Raw genomic sequence first — 12,948 nt, 5'->3', positions numbered from 1 at the left:
CACCATTAATTCCAAGGTCAGCGCAGTCCACGGGGCCTGCCGGGGAGATGGATTAGTCTCTCCGTGTTGGGAAGAAAATCCATAATCGAGGGCACAGCTGTAAGAACCGGCTTGTTCACCCAGTTTTACAAGGGCTTGTTCAGAGACCCCGCTGGTTGGTAAAGGCCGCTTACAAAAGATCAGCTTCGGAGGGAAAGGAATAATATGCCAAACTGGAGGGCCACAGATGGAGAGTCAGTGGGCTGCATCCGATGGAGTGCTAAATGACTTGCGCCATCGATGCAAGGATTCACACTTGCGCAGCAGAACTTCCCCCCCCTTCTCCTCTCCCTGTGCGACCCCTAAATCTGTTCTGCGGGTTCCCCAAATCTTCCAGATCAGATTTGAGGAGGGTTGCAGGGTGCATGCAGGGGGAGATTTGCACTGGGCAAGAACGAATCTTCATGGAAGCAGAAAGAGTGCAATGGATACCCCCCCCCCCAGGGTTGGAAAGACTCAAAGACCACTTGGCCACAACTCATCTCTCATCTGAAGGCCCAAAGACTAGTCCAGATATGGGGGTCTTACAACCCAAGCGAGCTCAGTAATGGACTTTGGTGAGTTGAGTTGAGATAGATAGATAGATAGATGAATAGATGATAGATAGTTGAGAGAGAGAGAGAGAGAGAGAGAGAGAGAGAGAGAGAGAGAGAGAGAGAGAGAGAGAGAGAGAGAGAGAGAGAGAAGCTACCACCTAAATCAGGCATGTCCAAAGTCTGTTTCGGGGCCCTAATCCGGCCCGCCGGTTGGTTTAATCCGGCCCCTGTGGCAGTTTATTTCCTGGGGTAAAATCCTTAAAAAAGCTCAACAACTGCAATCCTAAAAAAAAGGTCAACACACATGTTCACTTCATCAAATCTGGCCATCTTGGGAAAAAGCTTGGACACCCCTGACCTAAATCTAAACTATATGATTGTAATTAAGTGGTAAAGAAATTTAAGTCCATAAAAGAGAGGGAAAATGCCTTGGGCGCAGCAATGATACTAAGAGCCCTTTATGGGTGAGTCTGCTCACATGTTCAGAAGAAGAAGAGTTTGGATTTGATATCCCGCTTTATCACTACCCTAAGGAGTGATACCCTGGTTGAGTAACAAACCAGTACCAGAAAGCCAGTGGGGATCATATCCCTTTGCACTCCTGCTTTGCTTAGAAATAATTAACTTTGACAAATGCACCTCCCTTTTTTTCTTTTTCTTTCTAAAAGTGTTGCTCCTGAGCAGGTTTTCCTCCCACGCTCACTCCCCATTGGTGAAAGTCCTTCTATCTCGTTTTACCTGTTCTTGGATAACCAGAGATTACCTGGGGTTTTAAAAGGAATAAAGCAAAATACTGTAGCGTGTTTGGAGAAAGAAGCCGGCAGCAGTGTGAGGAAGGAGCACCCACCGTCCCCACCCTATGGTATTATTTTTCCATGGTGTTCTTCTGCAAAAGTCTTGCGTGCCCAGTGCGAAGGAAGAAGAGGAGGAGTTTGGATTTGATATCCCGCTTTATCACTACCCGAAGGAGTCTCAAAGCGGCTGACATTCTCCTTTCCCTTCCTCCCCCACAACAAACACTCTGTGAGGTGAGTGAGGCTGAGAGACTTCAGAGAAGTGTGACTAGCCCAAGGTCACCCAGCAGCTGCATGTGGAGGAGCGGAGACGCGAACCCGGTTCCCCAGATTACGAGTCTACCGCTCTTAACCACTACACCACACTGGCTCTCAGCAGCAAGGCACATGGCTTGTGTGACACCTGTCTTCTGCAACCACTTTCCAGCAAAGCTATTCACACCAGTGATCTCACACCACATTTATTTCCAGGTATTGATCTCATGCACAGGGGCTTATCGGGCCGTCCTGAGGGAGCTGGAAGAAATCTCCTCCTCATCATTAAAATGACACGTTCTTATCAGGCACGAAGGCAGAGTCCCGTCCACAACTCAATTACCAGCTTTCACTGATTCAGAAGCTGGGACTCTCAGCCTGAGCCAGCATGGTCTAAAACAGTGTTTCTCAACCTTTTTTGGGCCACGGCACACTTGTTCCGTGAAAAAAATCACGAGGCACACCACCATTTAAAAAGTTTAAAAAATTAACTCTGTGCCGCCCTATATTATAATTATGACTGTAAGAAACACTTGCCAAATATTGCTTTCCGGCGAGTTCTTAAAAGATCCGGGTTTCTGATCCACCCCACCCGACCCCGTCGTCCCGTATCTTACCCTGTGCGTGTTCTCGGACTTGTGAGAGGACGATTTGGTCTTCATGCCTCCGTGAATTAGCAACAAACTACCTTTTGAATGATGGAGATTGAATATTTTAAAAGTAGCTACTTGAAGTCCGCTCGATTTTCCAAAAAAGAGACACACGTGCAGCACTATTAGCTGCTGGGGGCTGCCATCTTGGCTAAAGGATTCTGGGATGATCCTGTCACGTGAGGCATGGGGAAAATGGAAATAATGAAAGCTGATTGGTCTGTGGAAACTAGAAGGGGCAAAGAAATAGGACGCCCAGGGAGGTGGAGTTTGCAGCTGCAAAATCGCCCTTCTCATCGCCGCACGTCGCGGCACACCAGCCAGCATCTCGCGGCACACTAGTGTGCCGCGGAACAGCGGTTGAAAAACGCTGGTCTAAATGTGTCAATCTCTTTGGAACACCCTCCAGCCCCCAGGCGCAATCGCACCACTTTTCTTGCCCTGGCATCTCAGTAAACAAACACATCAGCTACTTTAGCCAAGAAAAAGCTTTTTTTTTTTTGCCAACTCTACTCACATAGTGGGGGGAGATGGGGGGGGAGGTTAGGGTTGGGGTTAGATCTGTGGAGGGGGTGGCTGAAGCTCACACGTAGCATCCACCACAACAATTCCTCTGGTTTGCAAAGGTTCCCCCTGGCCCCAAAGATGGACACCTATGATGAAGAGATACCCGCTGAACTCTCCAAAGACTGGAGAATGTCTCTGCTTTCTCGGATCCTCAAGCTATTTCTGCGCTTCCAACAGTAGCTCTGCTGCTCATCTCAGAATGTGCAAGTTAGCTTCTGGACCTATTAAGCCCACCCTCTCCTTTGTGGCACACACACCAGTTTTACAGAAGGGGGAAGAAATTCATGTTTCTCTCTCGATGCCATGCTGCTTTCCTGCAGCCATTTTGTTCGTTGATGGTGTTCTCTTAATGTATTTTGCTGTCTGCTGGCTCTCGGCCAGCAGCACATGGGCTCAATCCCCATATGGGATAAACTCACACTTTGTTCTGTAACTACGAGCTAAAGCCTGCCTTCAGGGATCATACTGTGGACTGAATCTGAGTAAACTTCTTGTTACTTTTAAGGAAAGCCTCCTGTGTCTTTATTATTTTAAGAGGGATCAAAGCGGAGACCAGGAAGAATCCAGTCTGATCAAGCCAGACTGGATTGCTTAACTTAAGAGATTCAAACGAATCTGCAAACTAGCTTCCTGCTGTATTGAGGGGAATCTGCTCTGCTGCATCACTCACTAGCGTGAGTGAAGGAAGGATAATATTTAATCAATATATCCTCTCCTGCTTCTTGGGAGAAAAGCAATGACAAACCTAGACAGCATCTTAAAAAGCAGAGACATCACCTTGCCTACAAAGGTCCGTATAGTTAAAGCTATGGTTTTCCCAGTAGTGATGTATGGAAGTGAGAGCTGGACCATAAAGAAGGCTGATCGCCGAAGAACTGATGCTTTTGAATTATGGTGCTGGAGGAGACTCTTGAGAGTCCCATGGACTGCAAGAAGATCAAACCTATCCATTCTGAAGGAAATCAGCCCTGAGTGCCCACTGGAAGGACAGATCGTGAAGCTGAGGCTCCAATACTTTGGCCACCTCATGAGAAGAGAAGAATCCTTGGAAAAGACCCTGATGTTGGGAAAGATTGAGGGCACTAGGAGAAGGGGACGACAGAGGACGAGATGGTTGGACAGTGTTCTCGAAGCTACGAACATGAGTTTGACCAAACTGCGGGAGGCAGTGGAAGACAGGAGTGCCTGGCAAGACAAGAGTTGAACCAAAATGCAGTTACTCAACATCATGATGACTATTGCTCTGCCTCTGTGGTCAGAGGCAGTAATGCTTCTGAATCCTTGGATACCACAGGAGGAGAGTGTTGCTCTTGTGCTCGGATCCTGCTTGCAGGTTTGCCGCAGGCATCTGGCCGGCCACTGTAAGAACCAGAGGCTGGACCAGATGGGCCATTGGCCTGATCCAGCAGGCCTTTCTTGTGTTCCTGCCACTTGTCATGACCACAGGCATTTCACTTGGGCATTAGGAAGAAAAACTAACTGTAACATGATGGGGAAGGCCCAGCTTTGTTGCTCTTTGAGGAAGAGAAGACGGGTGGCTTGGGGAGGAAACAACAACGACAGACCTTTCTGCCCTTTGTTTAAAAAAGGGGCCTCACAAGGGAGGGGGAAGTATAAGAGGCTGAAGAGGCGAGAAGTTAAATAAAAGGAGAGAAATGATTATATGTTAAATAGTGATTATAGATTCCAGATTCCAAGTAGTTTTTTTTAATTATTTTATATTTGTATGTAAAATAGAATTGGAATAGTAATGTAATAAGCGGACTAGAATCAAGAATAGAGGAATGAATTAATGAGTGCCAATGTTACCGTAGTTATAAATAGAAATGGGGAGGGGGGGAGGAGGAAGTCAAACAGGGTCAAGAATTCATAGGGGAGCAAATTTGGTTAAGGGGTATTATTGTTAAGGTATAAGAATAAGGATCCCCAAATGAGATTTTGATGTGTATTAATTATTCTTTTTTTGTACTCTTTTTTCTGTGTTTTTGCTATCTCTTTTTGTAACATTAGAAAACCAATAAAATATATTTTTTTAAAAAGGGGGGGCCTCTGCATACAAGATTCAAGACTGTTGAGCAACACAAATTCTGTCGTGGGAGACTGGAAGATGGCAACAAGGTGAAGGACTTGGGACCACACAGCGGTGGGAAAGGGGACGAGATATCAGCATGCAAGAGGGAACACACACACAAATGACTACACAGTGGAAAGCAAAAAATCAGCAGCCGAGAGTACAGGGTGTTTACTTTTTGAAAATCTTGGCAGCGAGCAGATATTGTAACAACTTTGGGGAACGCGGCATCCTGCTCACATGTCAGGGCTGAAGCAAGAAGGTGGCCCCCTTACCCTAGATGCCTCCTACTGTGGAGTCACTAACCAAGGTTGCCGCTCATCAAGAGAGGGCGCAGGGAGCACATGGGACGGTGTCACGAGTCCAGAGTCCAGCAGCAAGCAAGACACAGTCAGAGGCTGCAGTGACCGGCCGAGGATCAGGCTGAGGCTCGGGACCTACTCTTGGAGATCAGGAGGTCACAGAGCCTGAAGCGGGCAGACAGGAGTCCACAGAACCACCACCCCCACACACACTGCCAGGGTGAGAACCAGGACTCTTGTGGGCACCTTCCTCCGATCTTGGGGAAGCAGGTGCCTCCCACAGCATCTCAGTGGTGTGGCAGCTTATGAAGTACAGCGGTGGGAGGCCTTGGAGCCAAGGATCGTGGAGCCTGGCAGACAGGAGGTGGGACAAGCAGAGGCCTTTGTTGGAGCAACATGCTCAGTGGGAGCTCTCCATGGTACTGCAATTTCTGAGCCCGCCTTACAACATCAGGACCAACACCGGGGCAAATGGGGTGAGGTGGGAACTGATTGAAACATGGCAACACTTTGGCAAAGTCAGTTCTCCAACACAGACATCTGGCGTGCAGAAAAGGGCTACTGGAAATTTTCTGCTGACAGACGGTGGACGGGTGTCCTGGTGGGAGGGCCGGGCAAGCAGAACTTGGGAACTCTTTCCATATGAACCTACCCGGACCCTAAGATTATCTTCTGAGGCCCTCCTTTGTGTGCCTCCTCCTCAAGAGGTCCAGAGGGTTGCAACACGAGAACGGGGCCTTCTCTGCAGTGGCTCCCTGTCTGTGGAATGCTCTCCCCAGGGAAGTTCACCTGGCACCTTCATTATACGCCTTTAGGTGCCAGGTAAAAACATTCCTTTTTAACCAGGCCTTTGGGTGAGCCTATGGACATCCTATACCCTTTTAAAATGTGGCTCTTTTTTGGGGGGGTATTATTGAGTTATTGTTTTTATTTTATATATTGTGATCTTTTTTGTGAACTGCCCTGAGACCTCTGGGTATAGGGTGGTATATAAATTCAATAAATAAATAAAAATAATACAAATAACTGGTTTCACACATGCTTGTCAGGAGTAATTCTCAGTCCTCCCTGTACTACAGGGGGTTGGACTAGATGGCCCTTGGGGTCCCTTCCAACGCTACAATTATATGATTCCCCTGGTGAGACAGCCTCTTCTATATGCTTTTGCTCAAGACCAATTGTGTCAGAAACAAGCAAAGCACCATATAAAGAATCATAGAATCATAGAGTTGGAAGAGACCACAAGGCCCATCCAGTCCAACCCCCTGCCAAGCAGGAAACACCATCAAAGCATTCTTGACATATGCCTGTCAAGCCTCTGCTTAAAGACCTCCAAAGAAGGAGACTCCACCACACTCCTTGGTAGCAAATTCCACTGCCGAACAGCTCTTGCTGTCAGGAAGTTCTTCCTAATGTTTAGGTGGAATCTTCTTTCTTGTCGTTTGAATCCGTTGCTCCGTGTCCGCTTCTCTGGAGCAGCAGAAAACAACCATTCTCTCTCCTCTATATGACATCCTTTCATATATTTGAACATGGCTATCATATCACCCCTTAACCTTCTCTAAAGAGGTAGGCCTCCAGGGGGTTTAAATAGAGTTCTGTCAACAGGCTGAATAAACTGGACACAACAATTGGGGACCATAAACTACCTTAAATGCACACACAGGGACACACACACACACACACACACTCCCTCTTTCAATCTGAGCTCCCATCTCGACTCTCTTTATCCACCAAGGTTGCTATTAAAATCTTTTACCTCCTCGCAGTCATTGTTGGAGATGCAAGATGGCTGGGCTTCCTCATTCAGAGGCTCGATCACTGTCACCTCCGCAAAGTCCTCCACAGATTTCTGAAACTCTGGCAGAGATCGCCTCCCATAGCGCTTCCCACCTTTGATGTATTTGGGCTGGGCTTCTGGGGAAGAATCTGCGAGCAAGAGACAGAATCCAAGACGTTAGGTAATGTGTGCTTCGGGGGGGGGGGGACAAGAAGAGATGCCCCCCCCCCCGGGAGGGATGCAAGAGTTTTCTTATTCCTCTAGGGAAAGGGGAAGCTGCCTTCTACTGTGTCCGGCCATTGGGTCCTCTTTGTTCAGTTTTGCAGGCACTGACTGGCAGTTGCTCTCCAGGGCTGCAGGCAGCAGACATTCCCAGCCGTGCCCGAAGATGCCAGGAACTGAATTGTGCAACTTGCAAAGCAGATGCTTTCAAACTGAGCTGAGCTGAGCCCGACCAAAAGACACCACCAGGATCTGAACCCAGGATTTCCTGTTTACCAAACAAGCACTTTGACCAACTAAGCTACTTTTCTGCACCAGCCTATGGCTGACCTCACTTGCAAGAAACCCCCCGGAGAAATATGACACTCTCCCCAGAGCCAACATCTTTTTTGGCATCAGGCGAAGGTGTTTTTATTTAGCCAGATCTTAGACCCTGGTGGCGCTGTGGTTAAACCACTGAGCCTAGGGCTTGCTGATCAGAAGGTCGGCGGTTCGAATCCCTGTGACGGGGTGAGCTCCCATTGCTTGGTCCCAGCTCCTGCCAACCTAGCAGTTCGAAAGCACGTCAAAATGCAAGTAGATAAATAGGAACCGCTCCAGCGGGAAGGTAAACGGCGTTTCCATGTGCTGCTCTGGTTTGCCAGAAGCGGCTTTGTCATGGTGGCCACATGACCTGGAAGCTATACGCCGGCTCCCTCGGCCAATAATGCGAGATGAGCGTGCAACCCCAGAGTCTCCACAGAGCAAAAGGGCAAAAAATAAACCGATCGTAAAATTGCAAGGATTCAACAGCACGAGACGAGGAGACAGAAAGACGAGGCACATATTAGAATACGCCGAGAAATCCTTTGGAAGCCCAGACTGAGAGCCCCTCCAGTGTCGCCTCGACTATCGCTTTTATACAAACTCCCTCTCAGAGCTTGTTAGTGCAAATGTATTCGGCAGCTTAGCTATGCAATGAATTATAAAATACACAGGACCAGGAACCCTTTGATATTCTCTCTCTCCCCACCCCCTTCCTCAACTTCCCTGGACTTGCACCCCATCCATGCATATTGCAAACCCTGGGGAACGCAGGCAGGCGTGCGGGTGTTTGAACAAGGCAATTTTAACAAGATTTCCTGCAGCTGGAGCCTGGACATGAAAGCCATACGATGAAGTGCACAGATAGGGAAAATCAGAAACGAGACAGGCTGATTAAATAAGACCCAGAAGAACAAAAGCAAACCTTATCACCACCATTAAAGCTGGCCTGTTGGCAATTGCTAGCCTACAGACTCGCTCTGCCATTTTAGCTCTGATAGATTCTCTATGGCCTGTTCGTTTTCTTGCTTTGCCTTGAAAAATTGGGGTGGGGGTGGCGGTGGGGGGGGGTTATTTCATTACAGCAAAGCGCAATTGGATTTTTCCAAAGCAGAGAGAAGCTAACCCACCATGGTGTGTGTGTGTGTGCTGTGCCAGGAGAGATCTTGGGGGGGGGATTGCCAAGGCACTGTGACAACACACCTCCTTGCGAGACTTAGCCCAGGTTTTCTTCAGCCAAAGCAACAAAGGAAGTCCTGTTAAGCCATGAATCCCCTTATGACAACAACTTTCAAGATACTGCAACACAAACTATTGAAGGAATGAGTTTTCATGCACCTACTCAGATTACAAGTGGGGGGGTCCACACAGAATCATAGAACTGTAATGTTGGAAGGGACCCCCAAGGGTCATCTAGTCCAACCCCCTGCAATGCAGGAATCTCAGCTGAAGCATCCACGACAGATAACCATCCAACCTCTGCTTAGAGACCTCCAGGGAAGGAGAGTCCACCACCTCGTGTGGGAGTCTGTTCCACTGCGAAACACCTCTTACTGTCAGAAAGTGTTTTCAAATGTTTAGTCGGAATCTCCTTTCTCGTAATTTGAAGCCACGGGTTCGAGTCTTGCCCTCCAGAGCAGGAGAAAACAAGCCAGTGCCATCTTCCATTTGACTTGAGATGTTTGAAGATGGTTATATCTCCTCTCAGTCTCCTCTTTTTCCAGGATAAACATCCCCAACTCCCTCAACTGTTCCTCATGAGGCTTGGTTTCCAGACCCTTGATCATCTTGGTTGCCCTCCTCTGCACACCCTTCCAGCTTGTCAACATCCTTCCTGAACTGTGGCACCCAGGACTGGACACAGGATTCTAAGTGTGGTCTGACCAAGGCAGAATAGAGCAGGACTATTCCTTCCCTTGATCTGAACACTAGACTTCTGTTGATGCAGCCTAGAATAATGTTAGCATTTTTTGCTGCGGCATCACACTGTCAAGCTTGTGATCCATTAAGACCCCTTAATCCCTTTGGCAGTGTCCTGCTAGCAAGCCATATGTATGACTAGTAAGCCAGGTGACTGAATGGTCTTCTATAAAGCCCGCACATGCACGCACCTTTCCAGGTAAAGCTAGAAGACAGGGAGAAAATTCCTGCTTGTCTTATATTCTCCCTGAAATGCTGGATTTCTTCCACTCATCTCTGTCGCGCCCCACAAAAGAGCACTGACTCACAGAAGCCCTGCTCTACAATTTGAAGTGGTCAACTGCAAAAGGAGAAATATTGCGCTGGATCAGACCAATGGCCCATGTACTCCAACATCCGGCTCTCCCAGTGGCCAACCAGATACCTCTGGGAAGCCTGAAAGCAGGAGACAAGTGCAAGAATGATGTCGTTTGTGTTGACAGCGGAACCGTCAGGGGAAGTGCTGTGGCTCAGAGGTGGAGCACCCTCTTTTATACGTTTCCGTGTATATTTTATAGTACGTTTCCGAGCACAATTCAAAGTGTTGGTGCTGACCTTGATACCTAAAGGAGCATCTCCACCCCCATCGTTCTGCCCGGACACTGAGGTCCAGCGCCGAGGGCCTTCTGGCGGTTCCCTCACTGCAAGAAGCAAAGTTACAGGGAACCAGGCAGAGGGCCTTCTTGGTAGTGGCTCCCACCCTGTGGAACGCCCTCCCTTCAGATGTCAAAGAAATAGACAACTATCTGATGTTCAGGAGACATCTGAAGCAGGGTCGGCCCTAAGGCAAGGCTGGGTGGCGCAATGCGCCAGGGCGCTGGGCCGCCAGGGGGGCGCCACGCTGCGCCCGCCAGAGAGCCGCACTGGGAAATGGGACGGGCGCCGGAGGGATCTTCGCACCACGGCGCCAGGGCGCCAGATATGCTTAAGACGGCCCTGATCTGAAGGCAGCCTGCTTAGGGAAGCTTTTAATGACTGATGTTTTAATGTATTTTTAATCTTTTGTTGGAAGCCGCCCAGAGTGGCTGGGGAAACCCAGCCAGATGGGCGGGGTGTAAATCAGGCTTCCTCAACCTCGGCCCTCTCCAGATGTTTTTGGCCTACAGCTCCCACAATCCCTAGCTAGCAGGACCCGTGGTCAGGGATGATGGGAATTGTAGTCTCAAAACATCTGGAGGGCCGAGGTTGAGGAAGCCTGGTGTAAATAAATTATTATTATTATTATTATTATTAAGCAGTTCCCAGGTTCAATCCCCGACATCTCCAGGTACCACTGGGAGAGGTTGCCAGTCAGTGCAGACAGTCCTGAGCTAGATATGCCCAATGGCCTGACTCGTAATACGAGGCAGCTTCCTAACACAGCCACTATAGCTAGTATCCTTATCCTTCATGAACTTGCCTGATCCCCTTTTAAAAATATGTCCGAGCTGGTGGCCATCCCCACACCTTATTAAGGAGTTTTTTTTTTTGCGGGGGCCATCTCTTCTGTTTTGTTTAATATCCTACAGATATTTAAATGAGGTTGCACTTGTAGATTCCTAATTTTAAAATTGAATTTTAACATTGTATTTAATCTGCATTTTAATTTAATTGTTTCTTTTATGCTTGCTTTGATATTCTTGTTGTTAGCTGCCCTGAGCCCGGTCTTGACTGGGAAGGGCAGGGTATAAATAAAATTATTATTATTATTATTATTATTATTATTATTATTATTATTATTATTAATCTCTACTGCGCTGCTTTCGTTTGGATTTCTTTCCCTCGATTTTAATTGCTGCAGTCCATCGGTGAAAGACAGGCATGAAACCTTTGAAAATATCAATAAATACTGTACAAACAACTATCTCCCCAGCCTGTTATCTGTGGTGGATTTCAAAATCGAGGTTTGGTTTTGTTGACGTGTGGAATGGTGCTCGCTGTGGCTTTTTACTTCAAGACGGCTTCGAGATATTTTACGGAAAGCAATGCGTAAATGGAAACTGAACAGCTAAATAATCAATCAAACAGACAAACAAATGAGAAGATCATTTTCTACACACACAGACACAAAAACTTCTTGCCTCTTCAGCCTCCTGAGCAAGTCTGGTAGGAAGAGAAGAGCGGTCCATTGAAGGCAACCTCAATGCCGTTGGCTATGCATGAATTTTTATGGCTAAAGCCAAAAGTCTGCAGCCATTAAAAAATGGGGGCTAGACTCTGGATATCAGAGGCCATGGGCTGCTGTGGATCCTGCAGACGTTGCAGCTGACTCCATTCAATGAAGGGAATCAGTCTTCAGCAGGCGGAGAGCTGTAACCTGCCCCCCTCCCCTTGCCAGCCCGACTGCTCACCCCCCCACAACCAGCCATTGCCAGGGGCTATGCTTTGTTATGTATCGACATCAGATGCAAGGCTTCTCTACAAGGGGGGGGGGAAGAAACCTCATATTGACTTTCTTTGCACATATACACACAACTCAGATTTGAGCGGGGGGATGTGTGTCTGTGGAATAGAGACACTCTTGATTTCTGATTATTTATTTAACAAAAACCTTAGACCAGCGGATTGTAATAAAACCTGAGAGTGGCTTGATTTCTGAAGCCCGGGCGTGTGTGCTTCTGAAATACACACCCACCTTAGGGTGCTAAGGCAGCTTCATGTTTTTTCCTTTATTTTTAAATAAACGGCACAATTACGTATAATGTCAAAAGTCCCAAAGGGGCAAGTTTGTGTTTCATTCTCTCTTCTTTTTAACATAGCATGTTATCCTTAAAATCCTTAAAACCAGAATGGGGTACTTCTGACCTGCAGGCCCTCCCCAGTTGGCCAACAAGGCCATTTTGGCCAAGCCATGCCGACCTACCTGACACCTGATGTCAGGTACAATGTCTGGTGCAGGAAAGGTAAAGACATGGCTCAGCCAAAAGGGTTTTTTTTTGCAGGCACCTGCCGGTCAGCGCCTAAAAATCTTTATGCAAAGACCTTCTTATCTGCAAGCCCTAGACTCTGTGGTTTAACCGACAGCGCCACCTGGGTCCCTATATATAGAAAGGAGCAAACCAGTGATATTTGAGGGAGCAGGCTAGCAAGTGGGGCCCATCACTTACATCATAGGAGTCTACACAACACAAAACACGGTTGCTGTATGTAGGTTTTATTTTAGTTGTTTTTTATCTTCTATTTTGGAAATGTACAGCCAGGGTTTTTTTTTTCCTTTAAATTTTTTGTGGGCCCCCAAGAGAGTGGGGCCCTAAGCTATAGCTTATATGTAAATCTGGCACTGACTTTGCCCACTGGCCAGATCCAACTCCTATTTGAGTTGTTGTTGTTTTTTACAAATAAACAGATTGCCAAGATTGCTGCACAACGCTCAAATCTAGCAGGTTCCCACCCTGGGCAGGGTGCTGTGGCCCATCAAGTGGAATTAGTTTCGGCTCACTGAGGACCCAAGGCTTGCACCCTGCTAGAACGGAGAAGAACGTACTGGAAGG

General features: G+C 47.6%; 1 protein-coding gene across 11 annotated transcripts in view; it reads right to left on the bottom strand.

The window, feature by feature from the left end:
• NIN (ninein) overlaps nt 1-12,948 on the bottom strand; it is a 108,295-nt gene that overhangs the window by 57,723 nt on the left and 37,624 nt on the right. For all 11 annotated transcript variants that reach the window (XM_060270695.2, XM_060270705.2, XM_060270714.2 and 8 more), the window contains exon 5: nt 6,974-7,143. In XM_060270695.2, the coding sequence (XP_060126678.2) occupies nt 6,974-7,143 (170 nt within the window). The remainder of the gene's footprint in view (nt 1-6,973; nt 7,144-12,948) is intronic.

Source organism: Zootoca vivipara, chromosome 1, assembly GCF_965207765.1.
Source record: "Zootoca vivipara chromosome 1, rZooViv2.hap1.1, whole genome shotgun sequence".
NCBI lineage: Eukaryota > Metazoa > Chordata > Lepidosauria > Squamata > Lacertidae > Zootoca > Zootoca vivipara.
This window is presented reverse-complemented; position numbering and strand designations above follow the sequence as displayed.